General features: G+C 39.6%; 1 protein-coding gene across 3 annotated transcripts in view; it reads right to left on the reverse strand.

The window, feature by feature from the left end:
* The window catches only part of MET (MET proto-oncogene, receptor tyrosine kinase), a 93,112-nt gene that overhangs the window by 17,048 nt on the left and 54,034 nt on the right, over positions 1 to 22,030 (reverse strand). For all 3 annotated transcript variants that reach the window (XM_035337974.1, XM_035337965.1, XM_035337980.1), the window contains 6 exons: positions 20,500 to 20,660; positions 19,130 to 19,232; positions 18,745 to 18,881; positions 16,099 to 16,263; positions 15,141 to 15,240; positions 6,330 to 6,548 (listed from right to left, as the gene is read on the reverse strand). In XM_035337974.1, coding sequence (XP_035193865.1) covers positions 6,330 to 6,548; positions 15,141 to 15,240; positions 16,099 to 16,263; positions 18,745 to 18,881; positions 19,130 to 19,232; positions 20,500 to 20,660 — 885 coding nt within the window. The remainder of the gene's footprint in view (positions 1 to 6,329; positions 6,549 to 15,140; positions 15,241 to 16,098; positions 16,264 to 18,744; positions 18,882 to 19,129; positions 19,233 to 20,499; positions 20,661 to 22,030) is intronic.

Genomic DNA, 22,030 nt, shown 5'->3' on the forward strand with positions numbered 1-22,030 from the left:
CATGAAAAGTGCACTCCCTACTCAGAAAACCTGCCTTCACATCCTAGACTTGGATGAAATATTATTCCTCCTGGTATTGTGATATAGTAGTGTCCAAAGGCCAAGGTCAGGATCTTTTGTGCTCAGGACTGCATCGGTATTTAGGAAGCTGCAGTTCTGCCCTGACCCGTGTATAGTTCAGCTTAGATAAGATTAAAGAACAGGCATATTATGAGGGAGTAAAAGGGGAAAAGGGAGGATGGGGTAGACAGTAATAGGGTCTATTGATGTGGGCTGAACTGGGAGTTTTTCAAGAGAAGGGAGGAAGGCATCATGCCTGACACTGCTGTGAGGCTACATCTACTGAAATGAAAACAAGAAACCCGTTCTGAAGGGCAAAATAAATGTTACTTTGGCATATATTTTTATGTCTGCTAAAAATCAGAAAGAGCTCTGGAGAAATTGTAATAAAAATATAGGAGAGCCAGTTTAATGTCCTATTTTGACCAGCAAAGCCACACCCCAGGTAAGTGCTTTTTAACCGCTGGCAGAAAAAGTCCATTTTGCTCACTTTTGTCTATATAAGCCATTCTTGGAGCCATTCTTTTTGGTGTTGAATATTCAGTGGACCAGGGAGCACTGATTGGCTGTTTAGTGCTTATTAGTCTGGAAACTTACTACAGACTGTGAGCCATTCAAGTTCAAATCTTTCTTTTGAATCATGTACCTCAAAAGAACTGAATTTGGGTCTTCCATCTTCAGAATAAATGTATTGTCCTAAAGAGTGTGGATGAGTGGCCTCTCTTTTTCTTCTGCACTGCCTCTTAGAAAATTGTCTCCACCCAAACTGTTGCTTACTCAAAGGAAAATAAACATACTGATGTTTCCTAGGGTGGTCATTAGCTAGTTATAATGAAGGCAGTAATTTTTATTTATTACCATTACCATTATATTACCATTAATATATTATAGTTTCAAAAACAGTCAGTATAATATCTGTCTATTATCAAAAGATTCAGACCTCTTTCAAGCAGTCATTTTATTCTTCTAAGGACCAAAGAATTTACATATGGTATTAAGAAAATGAGGAAATTGACTCCAAGGAGATCCAGGAAACAATATTTCCTATTTTAAAACGCATATTACCTCTTACTTGCTGAGTAATGTCCTTACATGCAAGCTGAAGAATCCAGTAATTACTCTGTGCAGCTGTCACAAACCAATCTGATAGATTAGCTAAATACCTTACAACTTTAGAGACAGAGGAACAATTTGGATGAATGTCTAGAAGCAGTACAAAAACTGAAAACCTAGGTGTGGAAATTTTGATATCAGTGTCAGAAGAATTTTTGAGATTCCTAAACAGAGCAGATTACATAGGGAAGAACGAGGAGTTACTGCAGTAGAGCTTCCACTTAAGCTTGTTCAGAAACATTTCCGTTGCACTCTCAGACTGGACATTAACAGAAAAATAATTTTCTGTGACATGTGGAAGAAGATGAAAAATAGACTGACTTGTAAATGAACAAGAAGAGTTTCTTAAGATTATCTCACAAAGAATGTGTTGGACTGGTTTAGCAATAGACTAGGGGATTAAATCTTGACCGATTGTTTTAGAACAGATGTGGCAGAGAACAGATCTCAAAATCTCTCATGTGATGTGTAATATAACAAATTGTGCTAATTATTTCTCTAGTCAAAGGTTTTATATTTATAAATAGATGTTAGTCACCTCGGCATAGGCCTCTTCAGGAAGCATGCAGAGCTCCAGCACAGGCTTGGTGCATAGAATCATAGAATCATTAAGGCTGGAAGAGACCTCCAAGATCATCTGGTCCAACCATCCCAATACCACCAATACCACACACTAAACTATGTCCCTAAGCACCAGGTCCAGGCTTTCCTTAACACCCCCAGGGACGGTGATTCCACCACCTCCCTGGGCAATCTGTTACAGTACCACTCCTGACCAGGCCAGGGCTCTGCAAGCTGTGCAGCTCAGGCAATTACCAAAAGTAAAACAACAACAAAAAAGTGACACACGGGGAAGGGCAAGGCCCCTTCCCCACCGGTGCCTGCCCTGCTCACACTAGTGCTCCAGGCTTGGGTGCAAGGAAGCAGTGGAAGAGCTGCTGCAGCTCTCAGAGGTTGAGGGTAGCAACCTGACACACAGTCCCAAAACCTTGAAAACCTTGAGTCTTCTGCAGCATTTCCAAGAGCTGGCCTTCATAAAGAGGCCATTGAAGGACATTTTCAAGAGCCCCCAAAGTGATGCCATGGTAGAGTTAGGACACATTCCCCCGTAGCAAATACAGGCTGCCAAGCAATGCTGATAGGGGTTATCTTGTCTCTGTAGTGTGTTATCACTTGTAATATCTAAAGACAGGTTGCTTTCCTGTCTTGACCTCTGGTGGAAGTTCTCAACTGTGCAAAGTGACCTGAGACTTTGAAAGGAAAATGACTAGACTAGGAGTTTCTTTGTCCATACCCCAACAGCGCTTGCAGAGAGATCAAATGCCTTTTGCCAAGTGTGGGGGATAGTCTTCTGAGCAGAGGCACAGAGGAAAATCAGCACAGGACCTAGTCCTCTGTACAAACTGTCCAGTTCTTTCTGGCCCAGGTCAGTGGCTCCTGTGGGAGGTGGTGAGAAGATTCTGTGCTCTTTAGCAGATTCATTTCTTCAGTTATCCCCAGCAGAGAAAAGCCAGAATTTCTCCCGCCCTGTGAGCTTCCCATGTTGGCAGGAGATGGGAGCACTTCTGAAATAGTGTCTTTGTGGTGTTGAAGCAGGGAAGTGCCTCAAGCCACTCTGCCGTGACCGCTCTGACCGGGGAATGGTGGGCAGAGAGAGACTTCAAAGAGTCACATACTTGGCAGAGGAAGGCAATGATGATGTTGGTCCTTGAGAGACTTGGTAGCGTGGAAGACAAAAGGGCTGGCACTGAAGACAAGAAAGGCTGGCATTCGTGGCACACAGTGCCCTGGCTGTGTTTAGACAGAGGACTTAATGTTTCCTTGCATTTAACATTTTCTTACAAAAACATCTTATGGTCATCAGGGGAAACCAAACAGCACCTTTCAATCGGTACCTACCGTCATTTGATGAAAGCTAAATATGTCACAGTAGATTAGTTTGATTGAAAAACTTGTGATAAAAGCTCCCTCCACCTCTCTGAAACTAATTAAGAAAAAGATAAAAGAACTTTGGTTTGGTAGAACAGTCTGTTCACTGAAGCAAGCTGCCATTTAATTTCATGCTGAGCTTGCTTAATTACCACACAAAATATGACCATGAGGCATGTAAACTTGTGTGTGTATATTTTTGTATGGGAGTACGGGGCTAGAGAAAAGTGTTGCCAATATGGCTGGTAATGATCTTTTGGCTCCCTGCAATAATTTCTGAAAGCTGCCCTACTGTTTTGATGGAAGCATCCCACTATAACTAATTCTATTTAGAAGAGGATGTTAAATTGGTGCTTGTTCATGCTTTGTTCTAGGAGACCAGCTTTCACTCATGTCATTCCCCAGTTGGTTGCAGGCAAATAATCAGGACAGCAGGCTTAGGTAGACATCTGCCTTGGGTGCCATGACTACAAGGTGACATCAATCCTACAAAATTGTTACTTTGGTCAGTTGTCAGTTGGACAGTCCTCAAGCAGCCTTTCTATCTCATTATCTTCTTCTTTACAATAAATAGCACTAGGGACTTCTCCTTAAGGGAGAATAAAAGGTTTAAACTAAAGAAAGACAAGAGTTAAAAAAAACACCTAATTTTTAACCTAACCGCCTGGGGAAGATTATGAAGCAAGTTCTCATGGAAGGATATCCAGGCAGAGGAAGGACAAGAAGGAAATTGGGAACAGCCAGAACAGGATTCCCAAAAGTGGATTTTGCCTGAGTGCTTTCTGTAAGGAGATGACGGGCTCTGTAGGTGAAGAGAGGGCACTTGACAATGTCTACCTTGCTTTTAGCAAGGTTTGCAACACAGTCTGTCCTATTATTGAAAATAAATTGGCATGATATGGACTGGATGATTGGACTATAAATTGAGTAAAAATCTGACTGGACCATCAGGTGAAAGATTACGAGTCTGACAAGGGGCATTTCTCAAGGGGGGATGCTGGGACCAACACTGTTTAAAATCTTTATCAACAACCTGGACAAAGGGGCAGAATGCACCGTCTTTTGAGCTTTCAGATGACATTAAATGTAGGCAAATGAATGATACTGGAGAGCAGAATCACTACACAGAGGTTCTGCAGCATAACAGAGGAATGTGCCAGCAGGAACCTCATAAATTTAACAAATACAGATACACAGTTCTGCACCTGGGATGGAATAAACCCATGCACCAGGACATGTAGGAACAATAGGGCAGAAAGTCACTTTGCAGAAAAAGACTTGGGGTCCTGGTGGACCACAAGGTAAAATAAGGTGGCAACGTGCTCTTGTAGTGATGAAGGCTCACCAAGTATTTTAGAAGCAGCATAAGATGGAAAAAGGTAATTGTTTTTCTCTGCTCAGCACTTGTGAAGCCACACCTGGAGAATTTTGCTGAGTTTTGGGCCCCACAGTAAAAGAGAAATAAAGACAAACTAAGTGAAACACAGCAGAGGGCCACTGAGATGGGAAAGAGGCTGAAGCACAAGGTGCATAAGGCAAAGAGAGAGGAGCTGTTTTTTTTTGAGCTGCAAAATCTCCATCCTTGGAGGTTTTCTAAACTCATCTGGACAAGGCCATAGGCAAGCTGACCAAATTTTTAACTTTGCCCTACTTTGAGCAAGGGGGTTAGACTATGAATACCTCCAAAGATTTCTTCCAATCTGATTTATTCCATTATTCTTCTCAAATTAATTTCCCTTCTTTGCAATTGGTTGAAATACATGACCTGGAAATCACTGGAAATCACTGCTGTCACTGCACAGAGGCATTGAGCCATACCAAAGCTATGTATTCCCAGCTCTCTGTTAATCTGCACACCAGAACTCTTTCTAGTGTTTCTCCATAAAGAGGCGAAAGTTCACTCTGCATAGAGTTATTTTGCTGAAAAAAGGACCTGTGAGCTACTAAGTAAACCTGTTCCATTATAGTTTCCTGTTCTTCTCTATATGGTTCTCCTTGTCTTTGGATTAAGAACTAGTATTTTATTTCCATGCTCCTATGTTTAGATCTTAGACTGATAAATCTTTGGAATTTGCGCAAAACATTTTGCAGTGTCAGATCAATATTCAGAGGGTTTGACTGGAACCCAGCATGACAGACAGAGGCTCTCAGGTAACTGTCCGATTTTCTGCAGCCCAGAATTGGGTCACTGGATCATCCTGGAGTCAAAGACCTCAGGCCTCACAGATTTCATGTCTGGAAAGATCATTGGCTTACAGAGCTCATGAAGAAGTGACCCCACCATTAAGGTTGATTCTGTTCTTTAAAGGTTTTTATATCTTATATGTCATATAAATTATAAATATTCTATAGAAATGAAATGTTCATAATAACAATTTTTCATCCATGTTCATTATAAATACCTGTATTTATTCATTAGAAATACCTGTATTTACCCTGTTTCTATTTGACACTTTAAATCAGAAACACACTACATTTCAGGAAATCAGACTCAAATGGATTTAACTTTCTCTGCAGCACTCTTGCACAAAGCAAACTGTGCCTCTGAGGGCCCCAGATTCCTGAGAGATGTTTCTCACTGCTGCCTAGGCTGAGTTCTCTTTTAACTGGCACTCAGCATCAACTTTGCATTTTTCATGGATCCATAAATATTTAGGCTACAGTGGTGACTGATCTTCTTGAGTAACTTTGTGCACAGACCGGAATTTCCCTCAGCTCTAGAGAGCCAAAGCTGCTGGGGCACTTCTCAAAGGTAACTCCACATCTTCCATGGGGAAGGACGAAAAAACATGTGACAGTAAGAGCCAGGACTCACACACAGATCACACACTTCAGGTTCTGGGCTGCTGGCCATGTTTAATTCTGAGCTGTTGACGCAGCTTGTAGTAGTCAGAAGCTGATGCAGCCTGCTTGCCCCACTTGCTGCCCAGAGGACAAGGAAAGCCCCTCTCCCTCCCTACCTGAGCACAGTAACAGCCCTGGTATGTCTTTGATTACACTTCTTTATCTTTTAGGTTGTGACAACTGGGGGATTGGACGAACGCAGTCCAGAACACAATGTGCTCAGTCCCTTGCTGCCTTTGTTTCACTGGGGCTTCCTCTACTTCATCAAAATGTCTGTTCCACAGAACGCTGCTGATGTGTGCTTCACAACTTTCAGTGCATTTATGAATACTTCTATTGTGTAAAAAAATAATAGTTTAAAAACTTACTTCAACATTTCTTACCTTAATTTCCAGAACCTTTGGGTTGCCTCTTGATATGAACACTGGCTTTTCAAAATGCTTAAATACAGGATTATTGACATAATCAAAATCAAAGTACAAAGAGCTGACACCATCAAAAATAAAAAACACTTTGGTTACAAAGGGTGGTTGAAGGTTGAAGGCTTTCAGGGAAGGAGTTGTACAGCAGATTATCTCTGAGCTAGAGCGGTGGCTACATGCCTATAAGAAAGAAAGAAATAATTGGAGTAAGCAAGTGCATAGGAAGTAACTGATGAACATAGCTGTTCTTTAACAATATACATATATTGAAAAAATAAACACCAGAGGTCTTGTTCTTCTTTAACCACAGTAAAATCCTGAGCAGGGCTACACAATGTTTGTTTAGAGTTGGGAGAAAAGTGTAAAAACTCAATGGTGTTTGCACTCTTGTTGAGGAAATGTTCAAGTAAACAAGCTTCCTGGCCTGATTGTTCACAGCGCTTTTAAAGTAAATATTTTGAAGATAATTAGTGGAAAATGATTTCCAATGCCAAGGACCATCAGGAGGCTACCCCTTCACTGGGCTGTACTGGGACACAAAGCAGCCATAACTCAGCTTATCCAGCCTATGAAAGAGTGACTACAACATGGACTTCTCTTCCTTTTATACTACAATAGCAAGGGACCAGAGGAGAAGGTAAAAATAGGTCCAATGGATCAGACTGAAATAGCGGAAAACAAAAGTAAAGCACTGTTTACTCATGGTGCAGCTGAGCTGCTATGTTTGCACCAGAAGGGAACTATGGACTCTGTGAGAAAGTGCTTTAAAGCCAACACCACTGTGGGAATTTGGGCCATGAAAGTTCAACAAAGCATATCTTCTTTCTAAAAAGGTATGTGTAAGACACTGGAAGTGTGGCATTTGGTGCTTAGGTGCGCTGGTGTAATACAAGTCCCTCCTGGGACTGCAGGACATGCTTCACGCTGTATCACCCCACACAAGTGGGGATGAAATGTTTGCACCTCAGTGCCGTGCAGAACCTGGCTGACAACTTGCAATTATTCCCACTTGCAATTATTCCCACTGAAGGCATGCTCTGGACCAAGCAGTGCTTCCCAGGGGAAAGATGCTGGTGTGCTGCATGCTCCAGAGGACCTGTCAGGGAGTGTTTTGTGCCTTGAAGCCGCGATCCAGAATCATCTGATCTGTTTTGGACAACAGCTTTAATTAGATGAACAGCACTCCAGAAGAGTCAACTTTTCTCTCTTGACTATAGAGGTTTCTAGATGATTAATTGGATTATAGTATCAACAGCACATCTACAAGGATCGATGGGAGGCTTGGTGGGTGCTGGGCAGCACCACCTGCAGAGTGGCTCTTTTGCTTTTGTGTTGTATAAGCCTTGTGCAAATAGTTCCCTGTACACTGCCCCAGACATTACACTTTCTTTTTCTTTCTCTTTTTTTTTTTTTTAATTTTTATTTATTTATTTATTTATTTTAAACACAGTGGCTGATGTGGCCCAGTGACAATAGGGTTTATAACCTAGTCATCATAAATCTTACATTTGTTCTACAAGAAATTTCCCTGGAAACCCAACAGTGCTGTTGAATATTTTTGTGCATCTAGAGAGGGACAATATATATATATATTTCTGTTTTGTTTTGCAAATTAAATTGGTTCTCATTATAAAATGCTGCCTGAAGAAGCTGTGAAATTAGTTTACATTTGTTTATAATATGCCAAATTAATGCAATGTAATTTTGCTGTGTTTCAAATCAGTGACATAACAGTTCAAGCTGTATCAGTTATATATTCACATTAATTTGAAAAGTATGATTAAATTAGGTATCAGCACTTTTTCTTATCACCATAGTAATTCATGTTTCTTTGCATAATATTATGAAATCTTAAATCTGCCCAGAAAAACATTTTTAAGGCTCTGAAACTGAACATTAGACTTTTAAAGCTCTACTGCGAGGTCTACATATCTGTGAGCCATGAGTTCTGTGCTCAGTTAAATAACTTGGTGTAGCTCTCAGTGACACTAGAGGGACTGGCACCCACAAAACTAACAGCCCGGTTAGATTCCTAGCACAAATTCTGCAATATTTGTGCACCCTCCCATAAAAACAAGGTAATCTGTGGGACACAAGTCAAGGCAGATTTTTCCTCCGTTTGCTTACAGTATTAGAGTATTTTTGTCCTTCCTTGTTGTACACCACTTACCATATCTCATGCTTTGTTATGAGGTGACTTGGATCTAGAACTTCATTTGAATCGGTATGGTAATAAAAAGGTGCCTCATTAGTATAATGTATGATCAAGTCATGTTTTCCCATGATATATGAATATTTGTAAAGTTATCTATCATTTGTGTCGATTCTAAAAAGATATTACTAAAATATATAATTATAAAACCAAATATGTCCTAGGTAATCATTATATTTATTTGATTAATGTAAATTCATTAGTCTTTTTATCTACTGTAGAGTAGTGATGTCCGTTAAATGAATAGCAGTGGTATTCATAACTTTGTTTGTGGCTATCCATTAGAACCAGATACTTTACTTTATCAGGCTGGTCTCTGAAGAGGATGCTTTCAGAGAATGATAAAAATCTAATAATACTCTTCGGAGGGGATGCAATGTGACTGATTGGTAAGGTCAAGAAAAATCTTATTTGCAATGCCCTTATTGGTGCATGATTTGACATGACATTTTTACCTTGAAATTGGTTTTAGCAATTGAAGAATATGATGGTTTAGTTTTCAAGAAATATTGGATTGAGGATCTATAAGAAAAAAACTAACTCAATCTATTGCCTACTCAATTAAGATACTGCCTATCACCCAGCACCTTTAACTTTTATTTAATTAGACTTTAAAGTACATTCCCTTTAAAAGCTAAACCTGCACTCTTCCTGTGAACATAATCTACATCTAAGGACAATAAGGAAGAAAAGATGTAAAAATTATGGAACATTTCACAAGCATAAGTAAATACTCTACCCCAAAGGGAATAATAATCCATTGCACAATGCATATGACTCATCACTTAAAGGTATGTATTCTTGCTTCATTTGTAAAATATGACCCTTGAGGCAATTAATTCAAATCTGACCTACAGAATCTGAACTTCAGTGCCCAATTCATTTTTTTTTCATCTGACACAACAACAGGAAAAATATGAGGGAGGATCTCAGAGCTCCAAAGGTCTCCCAGCAACTGACCCAGATAAGAGAGGGGCAGTCAGATGTGTATTACAGGATCTGTAGCAGTCAGACAGGAGAAAAGGGCCAATTTGTCCTTTTATAAAAAATCTAAAATTTTGGAGTTCCAGTGAGAAATGAAAGATGAATGAGGTTAAAGACAGACTGGGAGACTGTCCAGCTGTCTCTGCCAAAGGATGATTTCACAGAAGAGAGATGGGAAGTCAAGTCCAGCTTGAGGAAAACCCATTCAGAAAGCTTTAATGTGTAGGTGAGAAACTGAGTGGTGACACTCAATCTGGGTGTCTTGAAGATTTTTCAGAGGACTCATGGGCTTTTGCTGTCATTTCAGGTGGTGCAAGAAATGGTACTAATGGTTCAGTACCATTTTTATTCTAGTTGTCTTACTGGATGAAAGCAAGGAAGATGATACTTCCAGTCTATGAGATCACTGGACCAGAAGGTAGAGTAAACCCTTTCTTTCTACTGGGTCTGAGAGCCAGCCCTTCACACAACATGACTGATACTGACTGGGAGCCCAGTCTCCTTGGGTTTGGGATGGTTAACATGCCTGATAGCAGTCCATCCCAGGGACCCCAAAGAGTTCACAACTTAGACTCTTAACTGACACCTGTCACTGAACTTTCCTTTGCGAGAGATGTACATGAGATACAGATTCAGCACAGAAAGGCCATGGTTCCCCTTCATGAGGGAAAATCTTTTCTGGGCTCCTGTGGCAGCTTTATGACACAGAGTCAACATATCTGGAAGATCTGACCCTGAGCGTGTTTGGATACATAATCAGGAATAGCTTCAATAATCACATGCTCACCATCTACAGTTCCCAGGGAATTTCTTCCCTCATTATTTAACAGTTCTAAGCTAGACACTCTCAGGTGAATTCTAGGCAGTTTGATGGGTATTATGAATAGAGATCATTAAGGGACTTTAAGCATAGGAAAAAAACTTTAGGGTATTTTAAAATTCTCCTGTAGTACAACAGGAAATGGCATCTAGCAGGGAGTAATTAAGAAATACTAAAGATTATTCAAGAGGCTACTTATTGAAGAGATAATTAAAAGTCTGTGGAAAGAGATGATCTTGCATAGCTACAGGGTTAGTTGTTGTTGGAGATCATTCATTAGAAGTTGCTTTTCCCTAGGTTTGCAACCTTGGACATCTTGGTAGATTTGCAGTTAGAAGGAATTAAGCAGTTGGAATAAATATCTGAATTAATTAATGGATGGAACATTCAAAACGCTATGGCAAAGGATCCCCAAATGACAACTTATTTGTTACTGCGGAACCAATGTAAAGCACAGGCTGTCAAAGAGAAAATATTGGCCTCAAGAGCTTCTAGCAGGACTTACAGCAGAAGCTAGAAGGTACTTATTTTGTAAATAGGCTCCCGATCAAACATCATCCCAAACCATGCCAAGCTTTTATACAGGCACAGTGCAAAGTGAGTGGAAGGAATAAGCTGCTTCCTTCCTTGTGCACCTCACACTGGAACTGAACATGTGAGCCTAAGTGAGAGGGTTAGTGCATCCTTATGCATTATCTAGAGCTCCTGGGAAGAGTAATTTATGCAGAACTCCCCAGATTCATATTTTTTGTTCCTAATCAGAACAAATGGTCAAAAGAACTAATGAAACAGAAATTAAAAAGAAACACATTGCAAGTGCTGAAACATATGGTTCAAAAATTGTAGAACATTTTTTTCACTTGTGTTGAAATACCGAATTTGAAGAAGGCAAGACATATTATTTTGTGTGTTATTTTAGTGTTAGTGGAATGTAATATAAACACAATCAGTGTGAACACAGTAATGAATAATTTCAATTAAATTTAAATAAATATGAAAAGAAAATGGTAAATTGAAGAAAGGCATTTTTACTTTATAGAACAAGACATTTCAGAAATACTGAACTGCAAGCATGAGAGCTGATATAGTCAACTTAGAATCGTTAAAAGAATTATAGGATGGTTTGGTTTGGAAGGGACCTTAAGGACCACCCAGTTCCAACCCCCTGCCATGAGCAGGGACACCTCCCACCAGACCAGGTTGCCCAAAGCCCCATCCAGCCTGGCCCTGAACACCTCCAGGGATCCGCAGCTTCTCTGGGCAACCTGTCCCGCTCTCTCACCACTCTCACAGTAAAGAGTTTCTTAGAACCACAGAGTGGATAGGTGGTCTGTGGGCCTGAACCTGCACCATGGTTGCTTCTGCTCAGACCTGTGTGGTCTGTGAACAGTGGAATCGCTAAGCTACCACCAGCCCCAAACTTACATGTTTCTTCTACAAGAGGCTGGCATATTACACCTCAAATTTTTCAGTTCCAGTTAAATTGCATTTCTTACAGGGAATTGTTTCATAGAAACTCATTTACCAGCTCTACTGCTCATCTCTCCCACTGGGATGAAAGAAAGAGGCAGAGGAGAGCAAATGCCCGAAGGCATGCAAGTTGTCTCTGCCCCCTGAGGCTTTGGGAGGCAAATGAGAGGGTGTCTGGGAGGTGGCAGAAAGAACGAGCAGAGCTCTAAGAAACAACAATTATCAGGCAAGGTTGTAGCAGCTTGGTTTGTTTAAACTGGAAAAGAGAAAGGCTGAATCAGACCATGGTGCAAGTAAGTAAAATTTGCAGGAGGGACTGGTAATCTGTTGTTTGTGTCCACTGAGGGTTAAACAAGAAGACAGAACATTAACAGCTGGGATTTGGGTTAATTATTGGAAAGAAGGCTTTCCAAACCACTAGTTAAGCAGGTAGAGCAACTCTCTCCCAAACTTGTTTAAGTGAGGTTGTGAAATTTCCTTCGCAAGGAGCTTTAATAATATCCTAGACAAATATCTGTGAGGCAGTGGTCTGGGTACATTTGCTCCTGCTGCAGGGAAATAGGCCAGGCTAGGTCTTTGTGGTCCCTCCCAGCTGTACTTTCCTTTGATGCTCTGGGATGTGTTTCAGTGCTGGGTTTGGTTTTCCCAAGAGCCAGAGTTTCTGAATGCTGACAAAAGCAGCTTCTTGGAGGAGGCTGGTGAGAGAAAACTGAAAAGAAAAAGGGCTAAAAGAACAATTAAAAAAATGACTCAGTAACTCTCCTCTCTCAAAATAAGGAAACAAAAAGGTAATTTAACCTCAGCTAAAGGACTTCTTGATCATTTTGTTTTGTATTGGGTTTGGTCTATTCAGGATCATAACCTGTTTTCTCATTTGTTAACATGATAGCTGCTCTTTGCATTGTTCTGGATCCCTGCTGGAAAGAGTTCCTCATCATTATTTGTTTTCGTAATGACTGGATGAAGGTTTGTTTTTTTGCATAGGGTTCAGAATCTCCCACACAGAATGAGACAGGTTGCAGCATTACGCATCCTTCACCAGCAATTTCCTCATTTGCATAGTGCAACCTTGTTTTGTCACTATTAAATCTTCCCCTTCTCCCTGAGAACAAATATCTTTCCTTGAGAAATAGGCTTGAGGTAAATAATGGTGGCAGAACAAATGACAAGAAGAGCTGGGCTGCCACAGAGGGAAGCCCCTGAGCGCTAGAGGCCTTTAATTTCAATAGAGCAAAATACTTGGGCAGTGTCAAAGCATAATACACTCTTGATTATAATCTCTTTGAGGTTATAGTCCATCCCCCTTAATGCAGGGGGAATGACCACATGCACAGCTTCTTTTATTCTGGGGCAGATTTTTAGAGCTATGTAAAGAGGATGGCAGTGGTAGGGGACAGATATCCTCATGGAAAAGGAGGATGAGACCTGCCTCTTCTTGTATGTTGGCGACTACCATGGACACTGCAAGGTATGAAAGAAAAGAATAAGGGATATAATTCTGACTATCTACATCCCTATTTTTTTCAACAGCAGGTTAAATGGCAGGATGGGAGTAAACCTCTGCTCAAAGGAAAGTTTGCTCTCAATATCTGAAGAAAAGAGGAAACTACAGAATTCACTGTCTGCCCCAGTCACTTTTAAGACAATGGATATACTTTGCTTTAGATCCTTTCAAATCTGTACTAATTCTGAGGAAGTCTCCAAACACAGTCTTCATGGATTTTGAAGAATATATTGTTGTTAGAGTGAGAATTTTATCAATAGATATATATATAAAATAATCTAAGTCAGACTGGGAACTCCAGCGAGTTCCAAATATTATCTATTCTCATTGACTGGGAATCTGATAAGCAAGATGTGCAGAATCAAGAAGCAATTTTGCATATTCTCCCGGAACAGAGAATAGAGAAAACAGGTAAATTAAAAAGAAAACTCATATCCATGCAAAGCAAAATCTAAAGAGCTGATTTCAGCAATGATCTTTTACTTTGTAAATCTTTTCCACTTAGAAATACTTGTACTCACAATGCTGAAAATCTATGAAATTCTGAATTTGGTTTATTTCACTGAAATGTTTTATTTCCCAACTCAGGTATTTCCCAACTCGTATGTAAAGTGTCTTTCTGATAGCACTGAACACTGTGTTTCTTTGCAGGGGCACTAATTTTCAGATTTAAATCTGTACTCATTAAATTACAAGCCATGATTACATCTAGCTCAAATTCAGGTCCCGACACTCATAATATTATACAAATCAGGATCATGAAGAATATTGTGACCTTGAAACTATAAAAGACTGCAAATTTGATAACATACCATTTAAAATGCTTTGAGCAAACGTAGGTCTAATACTTAGAATTCAGTACAGGAAATATTGTGTGATGATCATTAGAAACAAGCTAAGAATATGAAGAGTAGTGTAGCATGTCATAAAGCGTGTAGGTCAATTTAGCTTCAATTAGGCTAAACAGACCATACAGGATGAGAAAATGTCAGAGACAAAAGACAAATGTGTAGGCAAAAGGTTACAGGAAACAGTTCCAGTCCAAGTAGCCAATAAATGTCATCTTTGCCTTATAAAAATTAAAGTACATCACATGACCATATCTGATCACCTTATTTAAGATACTGCACATTATTAACTCAGGTAACAAAAGATGGTTTTGAATTTGTCTTCATGAAGAGTTTCCCAATTGCAGATGCCCAAACCTTTCTTAATATTTATGAACTTTGGCAAGTTAGGAAATATTTACCCCAACAGATAATTTGGCTATCAGCATTTTTTTTTTTCTTTTTTGAAAACAATGCTTACTCTTGATTTTACATATTTAATTTTCCTATTTATTTGACATTTGTTCCATTTTCCTTTTATATTCACAGTCACCATTTCAATACATTTTCTGCCTATCACAGTAACACTTGAACTTGCTATGTCTGAATAGCAGGTGAATCTGGCATACCTGCATTGCATTGTTTTGTGTTTAGCCATTGAATTTAAATTGTGATATAAAAATCTTGTTACTGGGTACTGTGAAAGCCTAATTTATTTGCAACAATTTTATTAGAAACTGTTGCTCTCTTCCCCCTCTAATTTCCAATTTATTGGTGAGTTGTGCCTACACGAAACTATGTTTCCACTGAAATGCTTTTTGAAGAAAAAATCAAAATGTTGGTGGAAGCCCTGAAGTTTCAAGGCAAAAATTTAAGTGTTTCGACTGAAAATTCTGTGCCATTCACAACATGAAGATGACAAGATAACAGATTGTCTTCTCCAAGACTGACTCACCACAGAGAAATTCATTCCCAGTTTAGGTACAGTAATCACCATCTGAGGAAAGCACACTGAGTTCAAGTTGATTCCCTGAGCTGTGATTGTACTTCCACCACTAGGGAAAATTAAAAGAAGAAGAAGAAAAAAAAGATAAGTAGGATAATGATACATCTGCTATGATAAACTTAATTACAAATTATATTTTAGAGTAAATGACAACATAAAACCAGAATTAGGGATATGCAGGGTGATGCAAATGCATAGCTCTGAGCAGTGAGATTATTTTTCTGTGAAACAAAATTTACACTTGTTATAACAACTAACCATATACAAGAAAAGAAAATTAATTTTAAATACTGTGGTATACCAGGATATAAAACAAATGTGTGTGCATTTAAAAGACAGTGCATTTAATATTTTCTAACTTACTTGTTGCTTTCAGTGGTGCTGAAAAAAGTGTCTTTTTTACTGCTGACATTTTTTTGGCAAAGGCAGATGGCTTGGATTAGAGCTACTGAGACCATAAATATATCACTTAAAAACACACACATACTACCATACATATATATTCATAATATTTATGTATTGCTGGATTTAGACTATTTTAAAATCCATTTGCTCTCCTGAGCACTGCTGACTTGTCACATTAAATGATTTTTCTCACTAATCAGTGTAATGTCCAGACACAGTGTAGGAGACCCACTTAGCTCTATAGTAGGTATCTCAGCAGGACATCACAGGTACATTCGGCAGCAGTTAGGAGTTAAATCACATAAAGAACAGAGGTGCCCTTCCCCCTTCTCCTTCACCTCTGAAAGGAAATGATCTGCCCTCTGCAACTGCACCATAATAGAAGCAATTGGCATGGCAGATAGAGATAAAAATGCAATTTCTTTTGATAGATTGCTGCACAGTGCAGCCATTCTTCTTTCATTCATTACTTCTCTTATTTCTATGAGAAACTTTTACTCACCTAAGAAAAGATTTGGCTGGATGAATGTTTAAAACAACGGGGTCTTCTCTGTAGGTGAAATGACCTTTCGCGTCTCGGCTAGCTTCGTCGATCCCCACCCTCACGCGATATTCCTGGGGGATTCGTTGTGCTGGAGTGTAGCACTCCATCGTGCTCGCTGATATGCTGGAAGGGCAGAAAGGTGCTTGCTTGTCAGCACTGCGAAACATGGATGCTGTTTAAAACATTATCATTATTAAGCAGCAAACCCACCTAAGGATCCACAGGTGAAAAAAATGTCATTGATTGCCACATTGGATGATCACGTTGCAGAAAATAAGCAAGGAGTGGTGTAGAAACAAGAGCAACACTTCTTAGATTCCATATTCACCTCAGTTTGACTGACTCGCACCTTGCCTGGTGGAAAGCATTTCCCCCGTGCCCGTGACAGCCATGTCAAACCCTGCACTGCACAAAGGCAGCTTGCAGCCTGGAAAATGAGAGCATGCTCCAGGTTCAAGGAGAATGACTTAGTCTGCTGTAACCAAGAGGTTATGTCATTCTCTTTCCAATTCATGGGATTTACCCTGTGTTGAAAAAAAAAAAAAAAACTCAGGAAAAAGGGCTGGCAGGGCATATACACTATCTTGTCAGAGGCGTGCTGCACTGGGTGCACGCTGGCTCCAGACACTGCTGAGGGACTGGCAGGAGAGGGTAAGGAGAAGAGAGGAGAGGGTGAAAATTCATGAAGGGCTGGCCAGATCCAGCACAGCAGCAGAGTCTTAGGGATATTTGCCTTTCCCTGTTTCTCTCACTTCCCCTGGAAGTCCTCCTCCTATCCTGAGCTCAGTGGGTGAGTGAGCAGCAGAAAGATGAAGGATCCTGGAACTTGGAGCCCATGGATCATGGCCACAGGGAGCAGGGCACATCAGAGGCACGGGTAACAACTGGCTGGAGAAGCAAATGCAATTCCAGTGGTTGGTTTCAATGATTTGGGCCAACCCACATCTTGGAGCCCTTCATGTGAGACCATTCTCAAAGGATGTGAGTGACTGTTTCCAAATCAGACAAGAGGGGCATTTGCTGCAACTTCTAAAGCTTGCCAGGAAGGCAGCGTTCACCATGTGCTGTAGGGGTTAGTGGTTCATCCACAAGTATCTAGAAGTTTCACCATCTTTCAAAGGAAAAAAAACAACTTGATCTATCTATACTCAGAACTGGGCTACACTCCCAAAAGCAAACATCACAGTCAGTTTAGGTAGTGAAACACCTACCCTGAAAAAGTGCTCAAAATCTGCATAGATGTCTCCAGACAATTTTGCTAGTGAGAAGGGGGGTGCTGGGGATGCTTACTGGGTAAGCCTCTGGGAAGGTTTGATACCTAGTGGTCCCCCTGACTGAAGCAGATGTCCATCTCTGAGCTGGCGGTCATCGCATCCCCACAGTTAGATTTCTCAAATGGATCAGATGAATCATTCCCCAAAGGTTCATATATTTGTCCATTAGCTGACCAGCTGAGATGATATCAATAAATCCCATCCTAAAGTATTAAGTAGCAGCTGAACATCTTGGTAGTGATTAAATATCAGTCTTGAATACCTAAATCCCTTCGTTGATTTAGTCAGGAGACTTGGCTGATTTGATCAAGAACATAAAATGAATCATTTAGCAGCAAGGAATAAAATTAATCCCTCCTGACTTTAAGTCTGACATTAACTAATAGGCTACTGCTTCTCTGCATCCTCTGCAAGTGTGATGCTTCACCACTATGACATTCCAGAATCATTAGGAGAGACACAAAATTTAGACAAATTGCAGGATGCCCTGGTTCTGGAACATGGTGGGTCTGATTCTGCCCTCAGTTGTGAAGGTGACAATTCTGTTCCCTCCAGTGGGAGCCACCCTACTGTACCCCACCAGAGGACAAAGCAGGATTTGCATCATGATAGAATGGCTATTGAATTCAGAATACTTGACAGCCCATTGCAGAGAATCTGGGCTTATTACTTAACCTTTATATTCTGATAAGATTCAAGGCATTTCCACACATAGCATGTCGAAGGTTCTTGACTGAGCTCCTAGTGGATCCAATTCAGAGCCATACAGAAATTCTGGCTCAGTCCTCAAAACTATTTTATATATACCAGGAAGTTTCCCAAACTGATGCTATCCTCAGTTAGGAAGCAGATAGTAGCGCAGAAATACCTGCTCTGATGCATAGGACACAGTTCTACAGAGGTCTCATGTTGGCCATGAAGAAATGGCAACCTGCACCCCGTGCTCACGGGACATTCACTGGATGCTGCTGCACAAACAGCAGCTCTGGCTGTAGAAGAGGGGGCTCAGCATGTGGGAGTTGGAATGTCAAAAATGATAAAAAATGGGTAATTTCTAGTCTGTTAGAAGCTGATTTGCTATTTCTCAGTGCAATGTTTTAATGAGTGTAATTAGGCATTACAGAATAAACAAATCTTCCAGGGAACTGTAGTCCTTTCTAGGAAGATTCTAGACATCTTAAATTCAGGATCTAGTCCCAAACTGAATACTTACTGCAGTCTCTATACTCTGATACGTAGTGTTAGGAGAGGAGAGCAGTGTTTTGTACTCCAAGACATTTTAATCAAAACATTTCAATATTAAAGTCATCACAGTGTGTAAACACATTACCTTTTCAAGATGCATGGTTTCTCACCAACAAAAATCTTTCTGGATTTTCCACTGTTTAGGTATTTGCCAGCTACTGTTAGCAATGTTCCTCCAGATTTGGGGCCGTATGTGGGAGAGATACTTGTTATTATAGGATTCTGAGTGGAGTAAAAACAAGAAGGGAGGACTGTTAAATTATGTTTCCATATTTTCAAAATGTGAAGAGGAAGGATCATCATACATTTCTTAGCACTTCCAAGAAGTAATAATAACACAAACAGTAATAAAATATAGAATATAGAATATAGAATATAGAATTGCCAGACTGGATAAGACTCATGAGGATTCTTCTTCCAGTTCATACTGAAGCTAATTAGACAGTAAAGTTTTGAATTATAGTACTTACCACATAAGAAAATGTATTGAATAATGTTTTCCCATGTCCAACAGAAACACTACTGGATATATTAAAACTTGCATTTTTTGCAGCAGGAACTGTGCATTCCAGCCTTTGGAAAGCAAAGAAAAAGATGGGATTACTTTTTGATTACTTTTTTTTTTTTTTTTTTTTTTTTCCCCTGGCTTGATCATTTTGTATTAAAATTGAACCACATCAAACTCATAATAATCCAGGATCCATACCGAACAATTCATCAATCTATGTGTGTCAGGGATATTTCAGGAAAAAACAACCATCCAAAGAAACAAAAACAAACAAAAGACAACAAAAAACACAGCTAAAAGAACTGTTTTCTTCTTTAATACTAAATAAACATTATGGTGTTTAACCATAGCCAGAGAAAATGATTTTAGTATATGAAATATATTTCTGAAAAAAGCATGCTGGAGAAAACAAATACCTCCCATTCAATGGCTGATTTGATTTTTGGAATTTTCCTTTAGTGTTAGCTTTTGGCAGACAACAGGTTAGGAAAAATGCTTCCTATACTGATTTGCTGTCTAAATTTAAATAATACTAAAATTTGAACTTTTGTAGTGTTATGTGCCAATGACCTACGTTACATTTACAGGGTCTCGTATATGAGCTATTCTCCTTATAACATTTAGTTTGCATTGAGACTGTTCCGAGCAGCAGTTAGGAGAGAGCTCAAGACTGCTGGAGGATGACCTTTCTGCTGCTATAAATGTGGCTAGGGAAGCCATGCCGTGCTTTGCACATAGCTTTGTTAGGACACAGTCGAATGCTCTGAATTGAGAGAGGATATTCATTGAACTTACTATTTCTCTGAGATAACAACCATTATAACCTCTGTCTTGAATTTAAGCAATTATCCCACTGTCTTGAATACATATTCCTTAGGAGGAGGAGAGGTTCTGTAGAGGGTCATGAGCCTCTTGATGACCAAATACTTGCATCTTCTCACATTCCTCTCCAGCAGCCTCACAGATCAGGAAGATGGAAGTGACATACCTGAGCCCTACAGGATCCTGGCTGAAGGAACCTGCCACCTTTTCATACCTTTGAATAGTTTCATTTTTGCCAGCTCGCAAAAGTGTTGAACAGCATTTTGCAGGCAAACCAGAATAAGCTGCTGCAAGAGCTATCGGCAGTAACAAGATATACTGGATCTCTCTTTGGAGCACTGTTTTCATGGGGAACGTATCAAATCAGGGGATTGTTTAACACCTACATTTTCTGTTGAAACTTCAGAATTGAAGGATGATACTTATTGACTGAATGTTTGTATCACTGCATAATCCATACCACATAAAGAACATTTCTATAAAGGAAACATAATATTTTAGATTTCTTACTTGTTTTTGTTGCTAGATTTTGTTTCCAGAGCACAAATTTGTCCTCCAATATGGACTACTGTATTTTTTAATTCAAATCTATTATTTTTGCTGAATCCAAAGTCCCATCCACACAGTGTCAGTTTTGTCCCGCCTTCTAAGGGAGCGCTGCTCGGGAGAATCTGTTAAAAAATATTTCGTTACTTACATCAGGTTTTCTCAAACTTCAAATGGAGTTAAAGAATGTGCAAAGGACATTTTAGAAAAGCATTTCTTCTGGCAGACTACGTCCTACCATTCATCTTAATTGTTCTTCACCTTTCATTTGTCACATTATGAGCTTTCTCTGACAGTAGCAATAAATAACAAAACCTATACTAGAAAGCTTTGAAGGATAGTGTTTAGGGGCACTGAACAAGCTGTGCATTGTAATAGTCTTTTAAATCCTGCCGTTCTTGTCTTTCACATCTTATTTCTGGCATGTTAAACATACAATGTACTTATTTTGTTAGAAGCTGAATGCTGAACACAAAAGAGTCCCCAAATGACCATTTTTTGTTAGCTTGATGAAAGTCAGGTTCAGAGTGAAGTAGCTTCAAAGACAGCAAAATCCGATATTGCATTGGCTGTGATAAAGTTAACATGACTTCTGCTATTCTTCCCTTAAATCTTTTACTTTTGGTCACCTCTAATTCCGAGTTAAAAATAAACTACCTCTCAGCAACACAGAGACAATCTACAAAGGAAATGCTTTTTTTTTTTTTTTTTTTTTTTTTTCTTCTGTATATTGTAAATTGTCCTGTAAAATATAACAATGGTGGGAAAAATGTAGGAACACTATAGAGGTCTTGCAGAAACTCAGTAAAAGTGCTGGTCAGTGCTGCCAGTAAAAAAATAAAAAAGACATTGGTTTAGGGTTTATGGGGACTTTTAACAATACTGCATAATTTTGCAAATGTATCAGTACTACTAGGCAAACAACAGAGAATGAAACTGAATTTATGCTTGTGGTCATAGTGCCTGAACGTCTTAGACTTAAGGTTTTAGTGATAGTAATTTTGCCCCTAAAATGTAATACAGCTGTGCCTTTCAAAGGACCCAACTTCATTTTCAAGCTGAAAAGAAAGTGTTTGAGAGATACTTGGCTATTATTTCATCTGGAAATCCAGTAAGACAGCACATTTCTTTTCAACTCTCTTGTAGCTATACTTCCAGACTCTCACAAATGAACTATTGTAGATAGAAAGGCAGCTGAAAAATACTTCAAAAGAATTAAACCATATATTCTATATGGGGAAATTTACTGCCCCCATTAGAAAGCAGACAAAGAGTCTGATCTAAAATGCACTGAAGTCAGTAGGAATCTTTTCTACTTTAATGAGGTTTGGATCAGCTCTCAGTGAGCACAGGAGAGGGAACCTATGCAGGAACAGTGCTTTTGCACAAATCCTATAAAAAAGGAGTGACGCTCACACAGACTTCTGTCAGCGAATGCTGCAGCTCAGTGTGGGGAGCATCCTGTGGAGCCTGTGCCATTCCCAAATTTAAGTTT

This window comes from Oxyura jamaicensis, chromosome 1 (assembly GCF_011077185.1).
Source record: "Oxyura jamaicensis isolate SHBP4307 breed ruddy duck chromosome 1, BPBGC_Ojam_1.0, whole genome shotgun sequence".
NCBI lineage: Eukaryota > Metazoa > Chordata > Aves > Anseriformes > Anatidae > Oxyura > Oxyura jamaicensis.